At 35.9% G+C, this 26,891-nt stretch overlaps 1 protein-coding gene across 2 annotated transcripts in view; it reads right to left on the minus strand.

Moving 5' to 3' along the window:
- The window catches only part of PLCXD3 (phosphatidylinositol specific phospholipase C X domain containing 3), a 152,895-nt gene that overhangs the window by 50,895 nt on the left and 75,109 nt on the right, over positions 1-26,891 (minus strand). For both annotated transcript variants that reach the window (XM_077117069.1, XM_077117070.1), the window contains exon 2: positions 4,436-5,144. In XM_077117069.1, the coding sequence (XP_076973184.1) occupies positions 4,436-5,144 (709 nt within the window). The remainder of the gene's footprint in view (positions 1-4,435; positions 5,145-26,891) is intronic.

A 26,891-nucleotide genomic window follows, 5' to 3' on the forward strand; every position in this document is an offset into this window, starting at 1 on the left:
GGAGGAAGGAAGGGAAAAAAAAGAAAAGAAGAGAAGAAAAAGAAAAGAAACACCTTTCCTTGACTTTGCAGATTGACCTGTGCCAGTGTTCTACTTCAATGAGTTTTGAGAGTAGTTGCAGACCAAATTGTAGGAGAGTCCCTCATCCTTTCTGTTCATACGTCTTATCTTGGGTATGCACGTTTTGCCATATAAAATCTCCCATCAAGATGAATACAAGTGACATCTATTCCCAAGGAGACAGTTTCTTCATAGTCCTGGACACTGCTCTCTATGTCCTACAGATAGCAATTCCTTGTCTCAGGCAGCAGCTACTTGACTGTTCTCCCATAGCAATCCTAGGAGGGCTCAGTGAGCTGCCTTCTATGTGCAGGGCAAGTCTGGTTCAGTGAGCCCTTCATGCTCTTACCAGGCAGATTGGGCCTGCATCCATGTTCCCAAAATGTGCATGAAAGCTACTATGCTCCCTGTGGAAGTAGGACCTGGGATCTGCACTTAGAAGTGTGGCCAGCTCCGTGCTGAGCCAGTGCAGGGGTTGAGGAGAGGCTAAAAGAGCCTATCACTTGTATGTGGGCTTTATCATGATTCAGCTCTCACTCCAGAATTTTGAGAAAAATATTTCTGCCAGTTCTGGTTGTTCAAAGATGAAACTTCTCACACCACCATCTTGACTGCAGTGTGACTGATGACTTTGTTTTTTACTACAAGAATCTATAATTTAATAAACTTCTACAAATTAGGGAAGGACTTGACTCAAGTTGCACACCTTCTTTATAAGAATGTGTGAATTCTGTGGGGGTGAGGTGCAAAAGCTTGTGTTTGAAAAATAAATTAAAAATAGTTCTTTAAGAAGTAAAAGTCTGCATCTTTTGGCATTGCTAAAATGTAGAAAAACACATCTACAGCGTTTGGAATCCGTTTCCAGATTGAAAGCTATGGTACCTGACTCCAGGCTGGAATTAGTTTCCCTGAAAGACACCCACGCCTCCAAACATTTTCTCTAAATACATGTTTTCAGAGTTTTGTTAACCCAAATATTAGATGTGATAAATTATGGGGAATAGCCAATTTCAGGATGTTAGAATTATAGGACCTTAGAACTAGAAGAGATCTTGGAGACAGATAATCTCGTACAAGCGCTGAATTTCTTAGATGGAAAGACTAAATCTTAGATAGGTCTTAAAATTGCCTGGTGACCTCTTCTTTGGTAGCAGAGAAGAATCTCATTATATTTTTTGGTGCTAATATAGGGCTTTTTTTTTTTCTTTGAGAAGTTGTAAGTTTACAGATCACACACAAACTGCAGCATTCCAATATACCACCCTAATATTTACACCTTATGTTAGTGTGAACATAGGACTTTCTGAATGAGTGGTTTTAGTATAAAAGCCAAGAAGATATTGGCAGATCAGTCTTTATGGACTTCACCACTGGATGAGATAAAAGAGGTAATGCATTCCTAGTGAGCCAAGTGCTCCTTCACTGCCTTTTTCAGATATAAATGAATTACATCTTCGAGGCACTATCCAAAGGCTGACAATGACCTTTACTTGAAGACCTCATCCAGAAGGCTGACATATGTCAAAAACAAAACAAACAAAAAGAAACACTCAGAGCTTCACCTTAATACCAGACTCCAAATACAGGCTTTGCAATTTTGTTTAGAAGGATGTGTATCTAGTACTTCTGAAACTAAACTACACTACAGAATGCTTATGGCACAAGTATTAAGGCAAGGTTTAAATATATGTGCAAATTGTTTGTATGTGATTTTCATAATTCTAAGGAGTTAAAAAGTTGATTCTACTTATTTGGTCTTCATTTCTACTTAGTAAATTTTTTTACCCCCACTACTCTTTCAGCAGGTGACTGAGGACAGATTTTCATGGGTTGTTAATAGGTGCTATTTGGGTAAAAAAAAAAAAAAATTAAGTGCTTAGAAAACACTGTACTGATTTAGTTTAAACAGGATTCTTCACTAAAATGTTGTTAGTATTTTTTATACACTAACACACATTATGAATCTTTTGAATGAGTGTTTAGCACTATCTTCTTTGCCATAAATCTTACTTTAATAATACTTTACTAAGGTATGAGTAACCAAAACAGCAGTTCAACTTCTAACTTGCAAAGTCCTGAAAAGTTTCAAATGATATATGAGAGAAAAATCAAAGTCATTTATTCCTTGAATCTATTTTTCTCGTTGGCTTCACAAAGCCTTGTCTTTTTCACTGGTAAACTCAGGATATGATTATTAGCCAAATGCAAAGAAGCCATGTAATATCAACATGGTTTTTCCCAAGTACAGTAAGTACTACATAAAAGCATGGTTTGGCTGGAAGGAGCCATGGGGAAACTCCTATCATGCCCATTATATAAAAGTCAGAAAAGAATATTCTTTCATTGAAGTGGTGGAGTGAATGGGGAGAATTGGACTCAGCTCAACTAAGACCCCTTCCCATTATGGAAATTGAGCAAGGAACAAATTCCATGTTTTGGTCTACAAAGATTGATTCATAAAATGATATAATTCAGCAGCAGCATGTCCTCAGACCATACAAATACAGGAAATCTAAATATTTTCAGAAAGTTTAGGGATGGTTTTGATTTGCATAAAGTATGCAATGAATGGGTGGCCATTTTACTTACATCTTAAGGAGTAAGGAGACCCCAGCTAACATTTGAATTACAGAAGGAAGTTATGGTTCTATATCGAGGAACACTTTCACTCCAAAGGTCGGTGGTTTTCATTACCCAAAACACCAATAATCCCCAAATGAATCAGCCTATATTCTTAATGAACAATTAACTATATTTATTTGATTGCCTTACTGGCACTTTAAATTTAGCATGGTTTTCACTGCATCTTCACCATGTCCTCCCCAGGTTCCTGTATTTCTCCTGTATTTGCTTTCTGCATCTGTGAATGCCTCCAACACTCATCCTACTTCTAAGCAGAAATTGTGGAGTTATCCTTGATTTATCTCCTCTTCTATTGCATGTTTAGGCTGCCCCTAAGTCATATCATCATCTTCTGTGTTTTCTCACTTCCTAGATTCAGTTTGCATTATCTTCCTACAACAGTTCTTAAGACTTTTTAACTGCTCTATCTCTCTCCAATCCATTTTATCCTCCATGTTGTCCCAATTACCTATATGAAATGCAGATTTGGTCATGCCATTCCATCAGTACACATCATTTTCTAGTCCTTCCATTGCTCCAGGATGAAGTTCCCTGTGCCGTAGCTAAAACCTTTCATGCCAGTGTGTTCCTGTCCCCACTACATGTTTCATCTTCTGTCATTCCTCTCCCCACACCCTGTGAGGTAAATTCACCCATCCTGTTTTCACCTCCAATCTTTGTGCATCTTCTTGTCCTTTTCTGAAGGACAAAACACTCAACCTCTGCTTCCTTACCTCAGTCCAAAAAATTAATTAAAGATAAAACTAAAAGGTCTATAAGGGTTTGTGTTCTTTTTTCAGATAACATTTGATTGTTTAATGTCTTCACTCAAAAGAATAAAATTGTGTACAGTTCTACATCTGTGTTACACTCATAGGAAAAAGCTATGGAGATCTTTGGTGATCCATCAAATTATATCTTGTGGTTAACTGCAACTTTACATGTATGAACTGGGCTTGACCAAAGAAATGTCCACTCTGTAGAGGGTGTTCCTTATCTATGAAGTAGCATGATGTAAAGAGCATAGGATATGGCTTGAGAAAAATGGGGTTGGAGTCTGTGTTTCATCATGCATTAACAAAGTGGCCTTAGGCAAATTATTTAAGTTCCCTGAACCTCATTTTTTTAATTTATAAGACAATATGTACATTCCAGTGTTGTATGCAGATCAAATAGAATTAGGCATGTAAATGATTCTGCAATCTGTAAAGAAAGGGTTCTGTAATATATAAACACTAAACAAATGTCAAAAGGGGTGTTATGAAAACAAACCTGGGCATGAACTCAAAATGCACGGTCTATTCATATGTCAGTTTGGCTGTGTTATGGGGTGTCCAATTGTTTGGCCAAACAAACACTGTTCTGACTGTTACTGTCATGTATATTTTATGGATTTAAATCATGTCATTGGATTGCATTTATGGATGATTACATCTAAAACTAAGGAAGTCCTATCCAATAAGTTGAAGGCCTTAAATGGAGAGCTGATGATTTTAGCAGTAAGAAGGAGGAATTTCCATCTCTAACTCAGCTGGTCAATTTCTCCTGGAGAATTCATCAAAACTTCACATGAGTCATTCTTATGGTAAGTCTTTTAATGTTTAACACACACACACACACACACACACACACACACACACAGAGCCCTGACTAATATATGTGGGTATGCATTTCTATCGCCACTACTTCCTAGCTTTATGCATTTGGGTTTAAGTTACTTGAACATTTTCCCTAATACCTGAAGAGCACCTACCTTTCTGTGATGGTTTCTCTGAGGCCACTGGCCACCCCTTTGACCACAGTGCTAGCTTTGGGTGTCAATACCACCTGAGATATAAAAAACGAGCCCTTCTTTCTTCTCTCAGTGATGGAGGCCTGAAGAAACTGGATCAGTTTTTCAGGGTCTGTGGTGTTGGCCCAGGGTGCTGGCATCATCTGCCCAGGCCAGAGAAAGGGCACCTCTAGTGCCACTGGACTATGGTAGAAGACCAGCACTTGATAGTCCTTCTCCCAAAGATACTTGAGACTAACTTCCTGGGCAAAAATTGCTGGGCACATTTTATTTCCATAGATGTCTTTCAGCATTTGGACCAGTTTTTCATGGTGATATTTCTGCATCCCATAAAAGTGGTTGAAGTCCAAGAAGACTGCTTCCTTATGATGGTCTGTGAGGAATGCATTGATCTCCTCAAGGCCTTCATTGACTTTGGCACTGAACAAACCATGCGCAAAGTAGAGTTCGTTGTCGGGGTCTCTGGGCTTGGTGGAAATTCGAAGATCAAAATAACGGATTCCAGCTCCTAGCTGACCAGAAAAGTTCATTGTTTGAGTAGCTAACCATTTCCGCATCAGTTTTTTGGCCACAGTTCCAAACACAGAGACAAAATTCTGGACTGTTTCTGGCTGTTCAGGCCCCACTGGAGAGGCTTCATCAATGTAGAAGCTGAAGGAATCATGGGATCCTAGAAGAATAACAAGGCATAATATGTTATAATCATCCCTTAAAGACAGAGTCTTTCTTTGTCCTTCCAATTTCTCCTTTCCCTATTGTGATGTCCAAAAGAAATACTAAATATTTACGTAACTAATCCCAGGTCATAGGAGAGCCCTCTTTGTTATCTAGTATCGGACACAGAGCACACTCAATATATCAAATATGATTATACAGTGCTTAGAAAAATCATTTTTGATCAATATTTTAAAATTCCAACTATCATCTTGTACTTTTGAGAACCACAATTTAATGCAATCACAGGATTGGCTTTCCATGTAAGCAGTAAAGGTAACCATTCACAAAGTGGGATTTATCCAGTCTCGCCAGTTGTCAAATACATTGTTTTCAATCGTGCCCTTTCCTTTCATTTCCAGTTGATTTTAAGCCTAGAAGACTTGTCTCAATGAATAAAGAAGTTCTTTTGATCATCAGACAGTCAGTGTATGAATTGTCACGTATACTTTATAAAGCACAAAGAGGTCAAAGGGATGGAGGAAGGGAGAAAGAAGGCAAGAAGAGAGTATACTGCTGCAAATTTGACCTTGTTCTTAACCTTCTGTTTGGGCAACCCCGAACTTAGATGAGATCAAGTAGTTTTTAGATATCAAACAGCAATGAATTTTTTTTTGCAAGTGAACACAACTGACAGCACTTAACAATTAAGAACTAGGTGTTTTTCTTCGCAGATATTTCCTTTCAGTGGGGAAAACTTTCTTTGAAGTTGGCCTCCAAATTTAGAAAAACTTCTTCCTAGGAGTAACAAGGACCATTTACTTATTTGTTTTTGGCAACTACAGATATCAAAACCCCAGAAATGTAGCAATGAACGCTTGCATGATATAAAAGTGCAGGGTGCCATTTAAAAAATAACTGGTCTTAATAAAGAAAAAATATTTCAAGTTTATTTTAAAGCTTCCTTTAATTCTTTGGAATGCCATGCTGAGTAGCTAAAATTAAGTTAATGGATCTTGCACACTTCACATTTTACAAAGGACAAGTGTACTTCAGAAGTGCTGATATTTTAAATCTTCAGCTGTCAATAACTACAAAGACAACGCATTAGCAAGATAAGAAAATGTGGTGAGGTAAGGTGTGTGTCCATACTCCCTTGCCTTGTTCATACCCATGTCCTAGTATCATCACTCTCTTCCCGATTTATGTCTCTTGAAGCATCCCTTTTACTAGTTCTTTCACTACCCCCATCTAAAACCACATGCAGTACATTAACACAAACACATGCATACCTCTAACCAACACCTCAGAGCTCTGATTGGCTATTTGAGCTCTGATAAGTTATTTGAGGCAATTGTTTCAGTGATGAAATGTTTACATCTGTATATATTCCAAAGCTAGGTCTATGAATATTTACATTTATGTGTATGCTTTTATCCATATATCTATGTCTGCTTGTAACAGCCCAAAGTAATCACAAGTGTGGGTTCATGAAAAAAATATTTTGGAGAATATTTTGATGCCCTACAAATCGGAAACTTTAAGATTTACAACTGAGATCTCTCAGAAGTAGTAGATTTTTTCCAAACAATGAAAGGTAGCCCCCAAATACTGAAATGCCATGTTTAATTTAATCTGGAACTGTCTGATCTATTTATCTTTAGTCAATGGTAGAAGAAGAAAATGTCAGCACTGTGTGAATGAGCAAAGCTGGCAGTTTAGATAATGGCACTGACAAATTTGAAAAGAGACTTGAATTTCTGTGCATTGATTTATCACTTGCTTTATAATCAGCTGCCCATATAATTAAGAAGCTAAGCAAACTGTGACACAGTGCTTAATATAGACAGAAAGGTGTGTTTAAAGTAAGGAATAAAGAGATAAGTTTAAGAATTATAACTTAAATGATACTTAGGATTCAAATAAACAGAAAACACCCTCAAAAAAGGAGTTAAAACATTAGTATCTAGGCATGCGAATGAAGGCGGATAAAAGCAATTGATTATTTCTGTAATCTAGTAGAAGGCATAGTATGAAACAAGAAGAAGAAGAATTAAATAAAATTTTTTTCTACGAATGAATAATTTTTTTTTTCAGAATGGTTTCAGGTTTTCCTTTCTATCATGTGGCTATATGGCAGATAAAATAAAGACAAAAAGGAAAAAGACATTCTTCCATCTTGGAAATCCTGTGAAAGGACATTATAGATACTAGATTAAATTATTTGTTGACCTTCGAGGAAAGTTAAGATCGAAGCAAGGTAGTTAAAAATAAAATGAAAAATACTAGGTAGTTAAAAAAGGACACTAATGGTGCTTCCACCAATATTCTTTCAAAGCTAGATGGCTCTGAGGTTGGTGCACAGCATGTGTTGCAAAACGACACTGGTGGGTGCTGCATACTGTAAATATTATTTGTAGAGGAGAATTCAATAATCATGATACATGGCACCATCCATGCGTCTGGGGAAAAATACATAATTGAATGTTGGCCAAGAAAGAAATATTTTTTATTACTTTTGATTTCATTTGGAATAATACACCCTCTCCCTCTATTTCAACATTTTCACTAAACCATTGTTTTTTATTTGTTTGAACTTAAAAATGCACGGCAATATTTTATAACAAGAAGTAGACTGCCATGCTGTGGAGAGGGACATATGGCTGGGCCCCCTGAGATATGAATCTTGCCAGCAATGAGCAAGACCCGATTGACACTTTGATTGCAGCCTGGAGCAGAGGACACATAGAACTCTTGCTTAGACTTCCAATGCCAAGAACTATGATATAATAAATTAGTATTGTTTTAAGTCATTACATATGTGGCAATGATTTATGGAACGATATAAAACTAAAACATTTGGTTAACTACGCTTATTAATTTATTAAGCATTATTTAAGAACTACATATGTCGAGCCATACGTTACACTACAGTTAAGATTACATATGCAAGTATTAGCTGCATTTGAGACTATATGTGCAACATGATATACTGATTTGAGTTAACGTCATTCCTACTAAAAGCATTCAACACCTGAATCATTTTACTAATTTATTTTGCTTATGAAGATACTGCTTGAATCTAGTCTGTTGGACAACAAGCTAACTTTTTCAACAAAAGAATTGACAGTGTTAGCTTCTCTGTGTAGATCATATCTACTACTAATTCTTTTTAACAAAAAAGTATCTGCTTCAAGTAAAGCAGTCATCATATGGAAAGAAATTTTTTTTTCATTCATTCATTCACTTATTAAATATCTACCAGTTTAAACACAAGAAGAAAGTACCTACCCCCACAAATTTATAATTAATGCATGACACATATAAAGAGGTACTGCACAGTTTGGTGACCCTATTTTAGGTAGAATTAGGTAACATGGAGTGGAGAGGAGAAAATATCTTATAATTAATTATCAATGGGAATATGCAAATGATTAAAAAATAACTAGACTAAATGCAAAAGTAGTTTTGTGTTTTTCTGAGTTAAAGGACAAAGCAGTGAGTGTAGTGCTCAGTTTGATGGAATCCCACTGTTTTCTTAAGATACTTTGCATGAGTCTGGTTTCTGGCTAACTTAAAAGGTGACAGTGTCAGTATATATGTTAAATGTTAATATAGCTTTCTTAGGAGCCACATAAACAGAACCTCTACATCTGGTTGATTCTGCCTTAATTTTCTCACTGCTGAATAGTTAGAGATACACACACAAAAACAAACAAACAAACAAACAAAAAACCAAATAGAGATCGTTCTTGCCTTCAAGAGGCTCATAGTTTAATGAGGAGGCTGAGCATAGACATAAAAAGATAAGTCCTTATACAAGCTAGCACTATTTCATTCCTGTAACCGAAATCTATGCAGCATCAATTCTGTTCTGGTACTGGCTTGTCACAATCCTTAGGTTTCTAGCTTTTCATCTTTGCCTCTGTCTCATGGTAATCTGCCTCATTCTCTGGCTTCTTCTGACTTCTACTTCCATGTCCAATTTCCTTGGCTTGTAAGGACGTCAGCCATGTTAGATTGAGGTCTTTTCTCCTTCAGTTTGGCCGCACCTTAACTAATGATAACATCTTCAAAGGTCCAATTTACAACTGGGTTCACACCCACAGGACCAGGGGTTAGTACTTGAGTATATCGCTTGTGGTTCAATATCCAAAAGTAAGCGTATTTTATGTATTTTAAGAAACTGCCAAATTTCTTAAAGAGATTTTCTCATTTTACATTTTCTCTAACAATTTATGAGAGCTCTAGTTGCTCCACAATCTACCAACATTTGGCAATGTCAGATTTTTTATTTTAGTCTTTTAAGTGAGTGTATCTCATTATGGCTTTAGTTTCTAAATCTCTGATCTGTATTTATGTGCTTATTTGATACTTGATTTGATACTTTGATATTTTATTATCTCTTCTTTTGGAGTTTTTGTTCAAATCCTTTGCCCATTTTTAAATTTGGTTGTTTGTCTTCTAATTACTAAGTTCTAAGAACTCTTCTAGAAAAATGTATGTTGCTTCTTCTATTCTATGACTTGCCTTCCATTTTTAAAGGTATCTTCTAAAGAGTAGAAATTTTTAATTTTGATGAAATCTAATCAACTACTATTTTCTTTTGGGGGTTGTGCTTTTTGCATCCTTAGAAACATTGCCTATCCCAAAGTTGCTAAGATTTTATTTTTTCTGTTCTTTTAGGAAAAGAAGTTTTATAGCTTTAGTTTTAAGTCTGAGTCTACATCCACTTTGAGTTAATTTTTGTACAACTCAAAGAGTCAAAGTTTACTCAAATACCATTTTTTGAAAAGACAGTTCTTTCCCCCCATATAATTACTTTGGCATCTTTGCAATCAATTAACCATATGTGTATGGGTCTATTGCTGGGAAATCGAATAAATATCCAGATCTCCCCATATGTCAACACTACACTGTCTTAATTTCTATTTTATGAAAGACAAGTCTCTTAAATGATCCCCAGGGATCCCTTCCTACCTTCTGGTTTTTGGGTCCTGCTGCAATCCTTTCCCTCTGAGTATGAGCTAGAACTTATGATTCACTTATAATAAATAGATTATGGCAAAAGTGATGGAATGTCATGTCACTTGAGATTAGGGATTGGGTTACAAAAGGACTATGGCTTCTATCTTAGTCTCTGTCTCTCTCTGTCTCTCTTTCTCCACCAGCTACCTGCTGTAAGGATGCTCAGGAAGCCTATGGAGAGACATATGCAGAAAGGGACCAAGGCCCACCAGTAACCATGGGAATGAGCTTGGAAACAGACCTTCTGGGCCTGCCAACAGCCCCATAAATGAGTTTGGAAGCATATTCTCCAGCTGCAGTCAAGCCTCCAGATGACTAGAGCCCTGGACAGCTTAAATGCAACTTCCTGACAGACTGAGTCAGAAGCAACCAAGTAAGATGCACCCAGATTCCTAATCCACAAAATCTCTGAGATAATAAATGTTTGTTGTTGTAAGCTGCAACATTTTCAGGTAATGTGTTACACAGCAAAAGACAACTAATACAATTCCTGTACTTTCAAAATAAGTCTTGAAATGGGGCAGTATGAATTCTGCCATGTTAATCCTTTCTTTTATTTTAGCTACTCCAGATCCTTTGAATCTAAGTATCTAGATGTTTTATAATCAGCTTGTCAATATTTACAAAGAATCCTTCTGTTATTTTAATTGGGAATATATTAAATCTATATATTAACCTGGGAATAATTGACTTCTTAATAATACTGAGTTTCTTGATGCATATACATAATGCATATATCTCAATTTATTTAGGTCTTCATTGATACTTCTCAGTAATGATTTCTAGTTTTTGGGTATTGGTCTTACACATTTTTTAATAAATTTATTGTGAAATATTCTCTGTTTCTAGATGTTCCTGTAAATGAATTAGTTTCACTTATGTGCAGTAGTTCATTGTTATTATGTAGAAGCAAACTGATTTTTATTTATTGGCCTTATGCCCTACAAAATGGCTAGACACATTTATTTGTTCTGGTAGCTATTTTGTAGATTCATTAGGATTATATATGTATACATATATATATGATCATGTTAACTGCAAAAATAAAGACAGTTTTACTGTTTTCTTTCTAATCTGAAATCTTTTATTTCTCTTTCTCCTTATTTTAACTGGCTACTACCACTGGTAAAATACTGAAAAGAAAGAAAGTATAACATTGGACATTCTTGCCTTGTTCCTAATCTTAAGAGAAAATCTTAAGAATAGGTCATGCTCTATTAACTAGGAATGATTTGTGGCTTTTTGTAAATGCCATTTATTAAGTTAAGAAATTTTCTTCCTATTCCTCATTTGCTGAGAGCTTTTTATTATGAATGGATGTTGAATTTTTCCAAGACTTTGTCTGCATCTACTGAAATGATCATATAACTTCCCCTTTATTCTCGTCGTATGGTACAAAAACATTGATTGATTTTTGGATGTTAAAACTAACCTTGTGTTCCTGGGATATATCTTGGTGTTTTTCATGATGTGTTATTTTTTTCATATATTGTGCGGTTTGGTCTTTTAATATTTTGCCAATGGTTTTGTATATGTATATTCATAAAGGATAATAGCCTGTGTTTTTCTGTTTTTTGTCTGGTTGTGATATACATACAATATCAGCCTCGTAAAATGAGTTGGAAAAATATTCACTCCTCTTCTATCTTTTGAGTTTATGCAAGACAACGATTAATTCTCCCTTAAATGTTTCATCAAATAAACTACTGAAGACATCTATGCTTGCAGTTTTATTGTGAGAAGGTTTACAATCATGAATTCAATCTCTATAATGAAACAGAACTATTCATTTTTATTCACTTGCAATAGTAATTGCCTTTTAAAAAATCTGCCCTTTTTTTGAGTTGTAGAATTTATTGGTATAATGTTCATAATATTCTCTAACTACTCTTTCAATGTCTGTAGAAGCTGTTCTGCTGCCTTTCTTCGGTCCCAATGCTGGTAAATACTTTCTTTTCCCTTTCTTTCTTGGTCATCCTAACATAGGTTTATGAATTTTGGTGACCTTTTCTATGTACCAATTTTTGGTTTCATTGTTTTATTCTGTTTCTTTTGTTTTACTGACATCTGCTTTTTTATGAATTATATTTTTATTTTGAATTACTTTGGTTTAATTCACTCTTCTCTTTCTTGATTATTATGGTTGAAATTTAGATCACAGATTTATTTTTAAGCCTTTATTCTTTTATAATAAAAGCATTTAAAGTTATGCCTTTTTTCTCTGAGTACTGCTTTAGCTATATCCCAGAAATCCCGATATACTGTATTTTCATTTAAATTAAAATACTGCTTTTTAATTGGCCTTGTGATTTACTCTTTGACCCTTACATCATGTACATATAGGTTGTTTATTTTCCAATTATTTGTAGGCTTCCCAGAAATACGATTTTAATCTTTTAAATTTATTGAGGCATTTTCTTATATGTGAATGTTCTATGCTTACCCAAAAATAATTTTTATTCTACTGCTATTGGATGGCGCGTTCTCTAAATATTAATTACGTCCACGTAGTTGATAATGCTGTTCAAGTCTTCCATGTTCCTATTAATTTTCTTTCTACCAAGAAAGGAGTTTTAAAATCTTCAATTATGATTGCAGATTTATTCGTTTACCTTTCAGTTCCACCAGATTTTGCTTCTGCATTTTGAAGCTCTGTTTTATGTACATAGACAGACATTTGTAATTGTTTCGTCTTTTTGATGTATTCATCTCTTTAATTATGAAACATCCCTCTATACTTGGTAATATTCTTTGTTCTAAAGAGTACTTCAACTCATAGGAATATGGTGTATCATTTTTATCATTTTATTTTTAAGCTGTTTGCATCTTTACATGTAAAGTGGGTTTCTTATATTCAGCAAATCACTGGGACTTGAATTTTTATCATAAATCTGACAATCTTTGCCTTTGAATTGGTTCATCTGGGCCATTAGTATTTAAGTAATTACTGATATAGCTGGATAAATTCACAATTTTGTTATTTTTATTTTATTATTTGTCCATCTGTATCTTTTTTTCCTTGATTAGAGAAGTTGTAGGTTAACAGAACAATCATGCATAAAATACATGCTACTCATAACCACCTCACCACCAACACTTTACAGTGGTATGGAATATTTGTTAAAATTGATGATCACACATTTTTATAATTGTATTATTAATTAAAGTTAATGATTTAACTTAGGTTTCATTGTCTGTGTAGTGCAGTTCCACGGAACTTTAAAAAAATTTTGTTTTATTACCATATATACAATCTGGTATTTCCCTTTTTTTTTTTTTTTTTGCATGGGCAGGCACTGGGAATTGAACCCGGGTCTCTGGCATGGCAGGTGAGAATCCTGCCACTTAGCCATTGTCACACTAACACTATTTCTCTCTTAATCACACTCAAATATATATTTCAGAGCTGTTAATTGCATTCAGTGCTGTGCGACCATCACCATCATCCATTACCAAAACTTTTCCATCATTCCAAATAGGAACCCTGTGCATTTAAAGTTTAACTTTCCGTTCCCTCTCCTTATTCTATTGCCTGGTTGCCAATATTCTAGATTATAGCTTTATGAGCATGCTTATTTCCATTGTTTCAAATCAGTGAGATCATACACTCTCCTTTTGTGCCTGTCTTATTTCACTCAACATGATGTCTTCAAGATTCATCCATGATGCCTCATGTATCAGGGCATCATACCTTTTTACAGCTGATTAATATTCTATTGTATGTATATAACACATTGTATATATTTATTCATCAGTTGTTAGACACTTGGGTTGCTTCCATCTTTTGGCAATTGTGAATAAGGCTGTTATGAACTGGTGTGCAAATATCTGTTCAAGTCCCTGCTCAATTCTTTTGGTATATGCCTACTAGTGGGATTGCGAGGTCATATAGTAGTTTTATACTTAGCTTTGAACTGCCAAACTATCTTCCACAGAGACTGCACCATTTTACATTCCTGCCAGCAATGAATGAGTGTTCTTATTTCTCTGCATCCTCTCAAACACTTGTTATTTTCCTTTTAAATAGCAACCATTCCAGTGGGTATGATTTGGTGCCTTTTGTAGTTTTGATTTGCATTTCCCTGATGACTAATGACATGGTGCATCTTTTCATGTATTTTCTGGCTTTTTATATATCTTCTTTGGAGATATGTCTGTTCAAATCTTTTGCCGATTTTTTTGTTTTGTTTTTTGATTTTATTTCTTTTGCCCATTTTTAATTGAGTTGTTTGTCTTTTTATTACTAAGTCAAAGGATTTCTTTTTATAAACTGGATATCAATCCCATATCAGATATGTGATTTCTAAATATTTTCGTCCATTGTGTAGGTTGCCGTTTTACTTTCATGTCAAAGTCCTTTGAGAAACAAAAGACTTTTATTTTGCTGTGGTCCTATTTGTCTATTTTTTTTTCTTTTGCTGCTTGTGCTTTGGGTGTAAAGTCTTAAGAACCCACTGCCTAACAGAATGTCCTGAAGCTGCCTCCTAACATTTGATTCTAGGAGTTTGATAGTTATTTAGCTCTTATATCCAAGTCTTTCATTCATTTTGAGTTGATTTTTGTATATGGTGCAAATTAGGGGTGTTCTAGCTGCTAGCTGCCAGAATGCAATACACCAGAAGCAGAGTTGCTTTTTTAAAAAGGGGAATTCAATAAGTTTTTAGTTTACATTTTAAGGTTGAGAAAATGTCCCAATTAAAGCAAGGCTATAAAAATTAAGGCACCAACAAGAGGTTATTTTCACTCAAGAAAGGCTGATGAAGTTCAGGGTTTCTCTCTCAACTGGAAAGGCACATGGGGGAAGATGACAACATTTACTAGCTTCCTCTCCAAGCTTACTGCTTTATGAGGCTCCCCGTGAGCTTTCTCTTTCTTCATCTTTAAAGGTAGCTGGCTGGTGGACTCTGATTCTCTCGTCGTTCTCAAGCTTTCTCGAAAACGTTTTCTCTTTTAAAGGATTCCAGCAAACTAATCAAGACCCACCTGGAATGGATGGAGTCACATCTCCCTCCATTCAAAACTTAATACCCACAATTGAGTGAGTCACATCTCCATGGAGATAATCTAATCAAGTTCCCAATATACAGTGCTGAATACTGTTTAAGAGAAATGGCTACCTCCACAAGATTGGATTAGGATTAGGTATGGCTTTTCTAAGGTACCTAAATCTTCTCAAACCAGCACAAGGGGTTTTCCTTATTTCTTTTCAAGTAGAGATCCAGTTTTCTCAGCACCATTTGTTGAAGAGACAACTTAAAAAATTAAGTAGTCTTTGCCATAAATATGAGATCATAAATATGAGGCTTGATTTCGGAACCCTCAACTCTATTCTATATGTCTGTCCTTGCACCAGTACCATGTGATTTTGATTACTGTGGCTTTGTAGTTTTAGGATCAGGAAGTGTGAGCCCTCCAACTTCATTCTTTTTTATTTTTCAAGATGTCTTTAGCTATTTGGGGGCTCCTTTCCCTTTCATATAAATTTGATGATTGGCTTTTCAATTTCTGCAAAGAAGGTTGTTGGAATTTTGATTGGGATTGCATTAAATATATTCATTGCTTTGGATACTACTGAGATCTTAACTATTGTCTTCCAACACATGCACACTAAACATCCTTCCATTTATTTAGATCTTTAATTTCTTTTAGCAATGTTTTGTAGCTAACTATTTTTGTAGCTAAAATCCTTTAACATCCTTAGTTAGATTTATTCTTAGACATTTGATTCTTTTAGTTGCTATTGTGAGTAGAATTTCTTCTTTTTCCAATTGTTCATTGCTTGTGTATAGAAACATTACCCATTTTTGGGTGTTGCTCTTATACACTGCCACCTTGCTAAATTCATTTATTACCTCTAGGAGCTTTGTCAGAGAATTTTCAGGATTTTCTGTATATAGAATCACATCATTTAAAATTAGGAGAAGTTTTGTTTCTTCCTTTCTGATTTGGATGTCTATTTTTTTTTCTCTTGTTTAACTGCTCTAGCAAGAACTTCCAGGCCAATGCTGAAAAACAGTGGTGACAGTGGGCATCTTTATTTTGTTTCTGATCTTGGAGAGAAACTCTCAGTCTTTCGCCATTAAATAAGATGTTTGCTGTGGGCTTTTCATATATTCCCTTTATCATGTTGAAGAAGTTACCTCCTACTTCTAGTGTTCTAAGTGTGTGTATCAAGAAGGATGTTGTATTTTGTCAAATGCCTCTTCTGTGACAGTTGAGATGATTGTGCGTGTGTTTTTTTTTCCTTCATTCTGTTAATGTGGTATATTACATTAATTATTTTTCTTATGTTGAACCAACCTTGCATAGCAGGGATAAATCCCACTTAAGCATGGTATATAACTCTTCTAATAGACTGTAGGATTCTGTTTGCTAGCATTTTGTTGAAGATTTTTGCTTCACATCATAAGAGATATTGGTCTGTAGTTTTCCTTCTTGTGGTATCTTTATCTGGCTTCAGTATGGTGGTAATAATGGCCTCATACAATGAATTAGAGTGTTCTCTCTTTTTCAGTTTTTTGGATTCCCCTGTGTTATTCATTCCTTTTCTCCTCTTTTCCTTTCTTTTTTTTGGATTAATTGAATGATTTTTAATATTACTTCTTACCTTTACTTTTAGCTAGAGGCTCTAATTTTTTTGCTTTACTGAAAAAATTCACATTATGGGTATAAAATAAAATGCATTTTTATATTTGGGGTTCTTTTCAAACCATAAAACCTTGATAATAGAGGGGAATTTTCTAAATAATTACTCTCTAAAACTAAATAAAACAGAGCATGTTTATATTTTAGCTTTTCGTTTTAACAAAAGGCAATGCATGGTTGCTCAGTGAAGAAACATGTCTACACTCAGGTTTCAAAATATATTAACTTCTAAGCTGAATATTACAAGACGATTCATTTAAAATGGATTTCTACAGTGAAACACGTTAAGCAATGCAGTTTATCAAAAAATAGCATTAAAGCAGGAATCAGGAGAATAGGTCAAATTCAAGCTTGACCATTAACTCATGGTGTGACACTGAAGGATCATTAACCAACCTAGCTTTAGATTTATAAGTTAAAACACGTTCTACACCTATTTCACAGAATTCTTTCAAGGACCAACAGCAAAAAAAAAGAGACGTGTTTGAAAAGTGTCATAAAAAGAATATGACTTAAATTACTGTTCTTTTCTTATTGTGATATAATTAGTCACAAACATCTATTCACTTTCTCCACCTCTACAAACACGTTGTGCTGTCAGAGCCAGCTCATATGGAGGGCAGGCAGGGACAGAAATGATTTAATGGCAGGATTTAAGTTTGCTAATATTATTTAAAGAACAAGATTCGTATCTCTCATTTTTCTAAGATGTTGCAAATGTAGAACAGTTGAATGACCCCATTTCTTGTTGCTTTGTATAGCAGCTTAAGATTTACATTCTGCCATGTTATGGAAATTGATATGTGATATATACTAAGTACTAACCCTTCTCCATTCAATATTTTCCCAGCATCATTTTTTTTTTGCATGGGCAGGCACCCCAGCATCATTTTTAAAAGACAATTCTTTGTGATGAACTTCTGGTTGGTTTCCCAGTTTGACTATATATTCCCTTTCAAATTCTAAAAATTTATGGGTTTAATAAACTTAAAGAAAAAGTATCAAGCCAATTTCATCGGTGAACCTTCAGACCAAACAGGCCCAAAGGGCTAAGGTTTGATATGCCCGTGAATGTATAAGTCCAATCTCCATGTCCTGGCCTTAGAATTCAGGTTCCAACTCAGTCAAAATAACAACTTCTCCTCTCCTTGCACGGCAATAAACTCACTTGTGATAGCACACTGTGGGTCCCTCTCTTTGCATGTTCTGTTCCTGTCACTTGGCAGGAAATTTACAAGTTCTGAAGTTTCCAGGACTCCTGCTTCCTGGCAGCAGGTTTCCTGCATGCTTGATACCTTGGTCCCTTTTATGAAAATTCGGTCAACACAACAGGAGTGGGAAAGTTTTTTTACCTTCCATCTGTGAACCAAAAGATAGCTGCTGGGGGAGGAAATAAGAGGACAGATTTGTTTTTCAAGGTCATTTTCAGGGTGGAAGGTACACAGGTGGTATTATCTTCACTTCCCATGGAGAAACAGGAGCCTGGAGTAAGGTTCGCTCTCTAGTCTTTACCTTATAAAAATCCTAGTTTTGTTTTATGGCCCACCTGCATTCCCTCCTTTTTGTCAAAGCCATTTTTCAGTCAGGTTAATCTTTTCTTCCCCTGAGTTCACAATTCATTTTGCCAGCAGCTCCCTCAACAGCTAACAACTGTTATTGGATGTTCCTTACACTTGTTATGTTAAATGAATTTTTTCTCTATCTTGATATCTTGCTTTTTACCTGTGATCACCCAAATATACACACTTGATTTAAGTCTAGATTGTAAACCTCCTAAAAGGAGATCAAAATAAAACAACAAAACAAAACAAAAACTATGCCTTATAATTCCCTGTGCTTGCTACTGCATCCAGCTGTTTTAATGTAAAAACATTCCACTTCAAGTCAAATGAGTTAAAATTATTCACAAGGAATATGCTGCAAAAGTGAAATTACTTCCACCAACAGTTATTTTTACAGATTAGGCCATCATGGATTCTCCTTTTGTTTTCCCTTTCCACTCCTCAGGAGATTAGTTTACATAGCCTGGTTCTCTCTCCTAATTTTGTTCTCTCTTTAACTCATGCGATCAGACTATCACTAGGGCCCCTTTTTTTGAAATGTCATTGATGGCAACTGAAGAAAACCCACTGGCCACTTTGACAACGTCATTTCTAAATCATAGCACAGAGGATGGTAGACAGTTAATGTTGAACAAATGAGAAAATGCTTCTTTGCCTTTTTTGAAAGCATTTTACACAGCTATACTCCTTTTTGAAATTCTTTTTTCCTTTGGCTTTTGGACACAACTGTGTCCCAGTTTTCTTACTCTCTCTGTGATTGTCCCTTCTCGATCTCCTTCATTGTATCTTTTACCTCTGCCAACTCTAAAATGAAGGTGTTAACAAAAACTATTCAAGATCTCAACTTGCTCCGTATTATTTTCTCCCTGAGCGATCTTTTCCATTTCTTTGGCCTTTCTATAGATGCATCATAAATTAATACCATTTAATTTTACCTGGTTTCCAGACCCCCAGTCTACTTACCAAACAACTAAATTTTATTGCCCAAAGGGCATCTCAAATTTAAAATGCCACAAAAGGACCTTAGTATCTTCCCCTTCAAACTTGCTCCTTCTCATGGGTGCCCATCATATATAGTTATCTCATCATCTTTCTATCATCCTTGGTTCATCAACTTTTCTTTCCTGTAAACATCACATGCAATCAATCTTCAAATTCCATACATTTACCTCCAAAGCCTTTCTCAAATATGTCCTCTGTATTTTCCAGTCCATTGCTAGTTCCCTGGTTTTCTGTTGGGACTGCCTAAATAGCTTGCAAGTACTCCTTTGCTTCCAGCCTCTAAAGCTCTCCCTTAATCCAAGTTGCCCCCACTCACCCTTCTAATATCCAGGCTCTAGAATGGATTTAATTTTAGGAAAAATATATATAATCAATTCCTGCACTATAATAATTCCTGATTATAGTGTATAATCAATACACTACCATGTATCAACAACTTCCACTTGCTTTGTGTCCCCTTTCACTAATAGGACTTTAGTTTAGTAACTGACTTAGTATTCAAGTTCTCTAAAATAACTACTCATTCTTATAATCTCTACTAACCCCCCAGGAAAGATGAAAGCCCATCACTAATGGCTAGACTGATAGCTAGAGCATAGTTATTTGCTGAGTCTGCCTACCTGTTGGTATTCCTTCCATCCAACTGTTTCTAGGGTATTAAATTGCCTACTCCATTACCTATTATGTTGAACCTAATCCTTAAATTCAATCCTTTGCATGAACTCTATCCTTGAGAGGTTACAATCTGACTAATGGCATATAGGATTCTGCCCTCAGCCCATGACCTTTGCTGTGGGTGGATGTGTATTGCTCCATTCCTGATAAGATTTATAATACACAGAATCCATTCTTGGTTTCTAATTGTAATGTGCAAGAGAAAATACACAGATTATGAACACAATACTATTTCCAAAATCACTTCCACTTGGTTTCATTGGCAATCAGTCCTTTCTAATTGCGATTACATGGTGTTCAATCTGACAGGAAAAAAAACCCCTCAAAATTAATTAACCACTTGGTTCTTGCATATCTGATAACCTACAATTAGTCTCATTAGTTTTTATTCACCTCACTGATCAAGTGATCAGTTTTCTGGGTTTGTTCGCGTCAAAGGCTAAACCTCGAGTAGAAACAGTCACTCCTTATGATTGGTACATAACCTTGCTTTGGTCTTCCAGCATGTGACTAGGGTCTTTGTAGAAAATACAAAAGATTTTGTATTATTAGAGATAATTCACAATATTCACCACAAACCAAAACACTTCTAGAATTGGACATTATCAGAGCTCTGACAGGAACTCAAAAGGACATGTCTGTAGGTGAATAATCTGGGTGACAACCAGAAGGACATAAGTACCTTGTTTACTCTGTTCTGCCTCAACCTCCAAAGACCCTGGATGTCCCAAGAAGAACTGAAGTAGTCTGAACCAAAGAGAGAGAGAGAGAAAGCTAAGAGAAAATACAAGAATATCTGTTTTTACCAGCATGGTGGTTCTTCCCTCATTCACTTCCTCAAATGATGCTCTATGAGGCCAAAGGAAATTGTCTCCCAGAAATATGTCAGGTTCCTAAGGCCACTATAGACGCTTGCTAGGCACCAGCAAGTATACCACCAGTATACTGGGCTTCTTTCTACATATCAAGTATGCCAGCCTCACTTCTAATTTAGGGACTCTACATTCACTATTCTGGCTGCCTGAAATGTTACACCCCCAGTTGTTTGCATTGCTGGCACGTTTTCATTCACGTCTCAGCTCAAATGCCATCTTCTTAAATAAACCTTCTTGTATATAAGGTATTTAAAGCCCCTGCCCCATCCCTACCTCCTGCCAATCATCACTACATGATCAACTCCCATTTTTATAGCATTTATCACTCACTAGCTACAAGTTTCATTTTATTTAATTGCTTATTTTGTTGTTGCCCCTACCCTTGAATTTAAACTCCATGAAAACAGGCACCTAATGGGTCTTGCTAATTATTATATGCTCAATAAAAGGCATAGTGATTGGCACTCAAAAGATGGTCAGTAAATTCTGTTGTATGCATATCTTTCCATCTCTCTACACCTCAATGTCCTCATCTGTAAAATAGGGCTGATAATACTATCTACTTATAAAGATTTTAAAAAATAAGTGATAAGCCCTTAACATGGATTGTATAGAAAATACTCAATAAATATTAACTTTTATTATTACTATAAATCATTTTTTTCTATATTGGTGGCGCTAAGTTTTAAGTGTCTAACACATTGTAGGTTCTCAGGAAATGTTGGTTGAATGAATTATCAAGTGAATGAATGAATAAGAACTTCACTCAAAGTTACAACCATGTATGGCTGCAACAAGTTTTTAGAACTAAATGAAACTATTGTCAGAGTCTCCAGGGGTACTTTAGATAGATAAATGTATTTGAAAGTCTTCTCCCTTTTAGACTCTCTGGACCATTGGTTCCCTTTCCTGTCCTAGATGCAGCAACACCAAGTCCCATCAGCTCTGGAAGTCTTTGTTCTTTACACATATGCCATTGCAGATTCTTACCATGAGTGTTCGTTCTCCTTCTGATATCCAGAGCTAGAATGGATACCTTTCCCTTAACTAGGTCACCTGTAAGAGGTTCAAGCATAACAGAACTTACTCTATGACAATCTCTTTCCCAATAATTTTATTCTTGTGACAGGTAACTAAAAATAAGCATTGACAGTGGCTACTGAAGGAGAAGCCAAGGAGATTTAGTGTCATCTGCAGGTAATATGCATCATAAGGGAGAGGAAAGAAAGTTACAGAAAGAGATATGATCACCATCTGGTCAGCCCAGGCTTCCCCATTCCTCTTTAGGAGTCAATTATATAAGATGCTGATATATATATTTTTTAATGCAATCTCTTTCATACTCCATCCCTACCCTGGGTTTCCCCTCTGGAGCCTTTTAATAGTAGCAGACCTCAGAGCTTAAGGCAACTTTGAACTTCTGTAACCACAGAAGCAGCTCTGGTTACTCGGCAAGCAGAATAAATGGTCTGGGGAAAGGCGGGGTGGGGGAGCAGGTGGAATAGATAAAACCAAGCCTGTATCACTAAAGCCAACTGTCCTGAAAGAAAAACGGTTGTGTTTTCCCTCGAAGCAGAAAACAAATTTGAAACATGGCAAATAAACAGTCCAATTATTAAGTTCTTTTAGATTTGAGAACAAGAAGGTCCCCAAAGCTCAACTATTTCACTTTGTTCTTGTGTGTCTGGCATTATTGGTTTTTCTTTTATGAATAATGAAAATCTGAAATAACACATTACCCTTAATCATGCTTGTGCTTCAGAACAGCCACCTCCTTGAAATACAGGCCTTTGATTTCATGATGCTCTCACAAAACACCAGTTCTTGTCAACAGTTGTTTCTTTTCTTATCAAAGACATGTTTGAGGCTTCAGAACTAATTAGCCCTTTGGTCTTCCTCCCAGTCTCCCTTTCCCTGCCTCCAGTTTTGGGATTTGAGATATGTGGAAAATATGTAGGGAAAATTACAGATATGCAGAAAATAGCATACTTTCTCTTGTTTTCCATCTGTAAAGCACAGCTAGGATAATAAGCAATGTTCCTGTAACTGGTGCATACCTACAGCATTAGCTTCTAAAAGCTAGAACATAGGCACCACTATTGGACCTATCACAAGATTCTGAATAGCATTACCACAATGCAATGTGATAATGTGTCCCATATATCCAAACACACACACATATTGCACGGCATGCAAACAATGCCAAATCACTCACATCAAAATATGGACTTGTTATAAAGCATTATCTCTTCCAATGGATTTGGTTATGTAGAATTATTAATCAAGAAAAATGCCTCTATATTGTACCTCATATAGATAATGAGTGTTGCTGCTTGTGCAATGAAAAACAAAACTATGCAATATCACTTGAAATACATTAAACATTAATTTAGTAAGGATTTATTAGCACATAGTATATGTTCTGTAGTAGGTTAAAAGTGAATATAAAAGAAAAAAGTCATTCTCTGGCATTTAAAACCATTCTTAGTCTCTAATGGTGAAAACAAGACATCGAAAGAAACTTTGGGAAACGTGACACCAACAGTCAGGGTCTGGTGGTTTCGCCCTCTGCCAACATTGCCCAGCACGTCCACATTCCAGCACACCAAATGTGTTTTTTATTGACTGCAAAGTAAATGTGATAACATTAAAAGATTGTTTAAAAATGAAGATATGCAATTCTCTAACCCTAAGATAGCTATCTTAGAGAAAACTACCTATTTACCTATATTTCCTTTTAGGATGTGTCCATATCCACATGCATTCATATTTTATATAGTTTGATCATTGTGTAGCAAACATCTTAGATTATATCATCAATGCTTCTATTCATATCATCAGATTGTTTATATTATTGCATTATACTGCATATGCTAACAAGTACTTTGCTCAACAATTTCTATTCACATGCATTTCTAAATTTCCTTTCCTATAACTTATACTGAAATGAACATCATCTCTGTTATTCTTATCTAATTCTCAGAAACTCAGTAGTCACACTTTTGAAGACTTGATTTAATGTACTTGTTGCTCCTCCTCTACTTTAATACTTGCTTCTGTTCCCTCTCAGAGTTGGGTAATTACCTTAAGGGAAGTAAACATACTAGAAGGTGACTGTGGAAGCCAAAGGGGGCTGTTTCAGTTTGCTAAAGCTGCCAAAATGCAATATACCAGAAATGGATTGACTTTTATAAAGGGATTTATTTAGTTATAAATTACTATTCTAAGACCATGAAGATGTCTAAATTAAGGTACCAAGAACAGGATACTTTCTTGGAGGAAAAGCAGCTGGAATTGGGGATCCTCTGTCACATGAGAAGGCACATGTTAACATCTAATGGTCTTTCTCTCCAGGCTTCTGGTTTCAATGGTTGTCACAATTTCTGGCATCTCCTGGGGCATTTTTCTTCTGTATCTCCAAATGTCTGTATCTTCTCCAAAAAGTTCCTTTTTTAAAGGACTCCACCTTGGATTTAGACCCACCGTGAAGTGGCTGGGCCACATATCCATGTAATCAAAAGGTCCCACCTTCAATTGGGTGGGTCACAGCCCCATGGAAACAACTTAACCAAAAGGTCCCACTCAACAATAGACCTGCCCCCACAGACTGGATTGGAAGAACATGGGTTTTCAGGGGCACATAATAGGCAAAGGGAGAATGAATGGGGAAAAATTACAGTGACCAATGGACCTGCTCCTGATAATGACCTCCTCTTCCAATTGCATACCTTTCTTAGTCTGCTTCCCGACTCCCACCCCCAGAAGCCAGGCAATTGTTGCTTCAGCCAGCCCTTGATTCAGCCTTGATGCCTTCCATCTCTTATATTATCTACTTTTGTGCCTGTCCTTTCTTCTTACGTTTATCCACTCAAGACCTTACCTCAAATATTCTCTGAATGACAAAAAGTCTTGATATTACCAGGGACATGGAAAACTTTTTTAAAACACACTGATAGAAGAAAATGCATCTCAAGTAATTGTTCAGTTTCTTAACATGCTATTTTTTTAAAAGCTTTTCTATTGTGCCAGACTATTTGTATTGTCTGCCAGAGACTATTCAGATTGGATTTAAATTGAGGTCTAACGTGTATTTCGGCTCTTATCCACATTTGTTTTTTCCAGAAAAAAGGAAATAATGAGGGGTGGAATGATGTCCCATGAAAAACAATCATTTTCTAATGATCCTAGGATGAGACAAAAACAAAACGAAACAAAACAAACAAAGGAACAAAAACCCTGTCATTTGTTGAATTATACTTGGTAGAGTTTATTTTTAATTTGGGAGTTAACACTTGACCACACAAGACTGAAAATAACTAAAAATCAAGACTAGTTACAAGTTTATTCATTTTATACAAGTAAGTGAGCAAAGCCAAGATAAGATTATGAAAGTTACAAATTCTGTGTAACACAAGGAAAGGATTGCCTTGAGCTTGTTCAATTTCTGTGTCAGGCCAGGCAAAGCAAGTGAAAACATTAGAGGCATTATTTTTTGGCACTGACTTTGGAAGAGTCAATCCAAATCAAACCAGCAAATAAGTATTGAACACCTGCGACGTGAAAGGCACTGTGCTAACCACTGCGAGAGATGTAAGAATAAATCCAACAACCTTTGGCTCCAACAAGTGAAAATGAATGTTTTAAGAGAATGATGTCTACATTTAATTTTAAATGAAAAGTTTTGTGGAGAATACTACCAGAGACTATTCTTTCACTGTTCCATTATTAATTTCTAACAGTCAGTGTACTCAGATTGCAGCAGATTTGAGTTAGCGGGATTAGCTTCTTGGCTGTTTTTATAGTCAGTTCAGTCAATGGCCAGCCATCTTGTGAAGTGGAAGAAGATTGCCTGCGTCCTCAGACTCCCAAGATGAGTAGTCTTGAGGTCTCAGTGGAATGAGATGTCTAGTTTCTGCACTTCATAATATGGTAAACTAGATTCTTTAAAATCTCCCGATACAAAAGAAATACAGGGAAATTTTTTTAGACTATTATATTAAAAAGGCACAGCTGAGTTAGTAAGAAAATAAGGAAAATCTCCAAGGGTCAAAAAAGCAAAACAAAACAAAACAAAGTAGCAGATAGAATCCAGTAGAGTAAGCGATCTCTGAAGCCTTGGATGTCCAGAGGACATTTACTGATACAAAACCCTGGGGCTTTGGGTTTTAAGAGACAGTACAGGAGAAAGGCTTGGGTCTGAGCCTGCAGTATTCAGTACTTGCAGAAATTTGAGAGAATCAGAAGATAGAGTATAACCCGATACACTCAGCGAAGGTGAAGCCACCCCACCACAAAAAAAGAATTAGCAAAGCAATTAGTCTGTGTTGGTCTTGGCACCAGATTGGGGGAGGCAGGAGGGGGAGGGGAAGAAAGGGGTAATCAAAGAAAGTGGAGATTATTTCTGGTGGCAAAGGAGAAATATCCAATATGGGAAGGATACACTGTAAGCTTCAATTACATTGGGAATATTTTATTTCTTAAGCTATGCATTGGATATAAAGGTGATTATAGTATTATTCCTTATGCTATTATGTATGTCTTCATTACCTTCAAATAAAAAATAAAATAGCTTATAATAAATATAATTTAAATGAAAGAGGTCACTTTCAGATTGAACATCATTTAAAGTACAGTTAGTAAATGACAGTTGAAGTTAGAACTCCAGGCTCTTAACACCTAATTCCCTGCTCTCTTTATTGTTTTTCAAAGAATATTTCAATTCAAGAAATCCTAGAAATTTTATATTTTATTATGGGATGTGGCTGAGTCCAGGTTCAAGTAGAAATCATTTCTAGGAGGCCTTGTCTAAGATCACCCAGTACTGTATGGGCTCTTTGGAATAGATTCCAGACAAGCCATGTACTTTGGAACATCACTGAATGCAACATCCATCCTGGAACTGGATGAGAAAATCTGCCAACAAATGGTTCTTTAGTGTTGGAGCCAAATTTATTAACGGATCCATTTTCTTCCTCT

This window comes from Tamandua tetradactyla, chromosome 9, assembly GCF_023851605.1.
Source record: "Tamandua tetradactyla isolate mTamTet1 chromosome 9, mTamTet1.pri, whole genome shotgun sequence".
Taxonomy (NCBI): domain Eukaryota; kingdom Metazoa; phylum Chordata; class Mammalia; order Pilosa; family Myrmecophagidae; genus Tamandua; species Tamandua tetradactyla.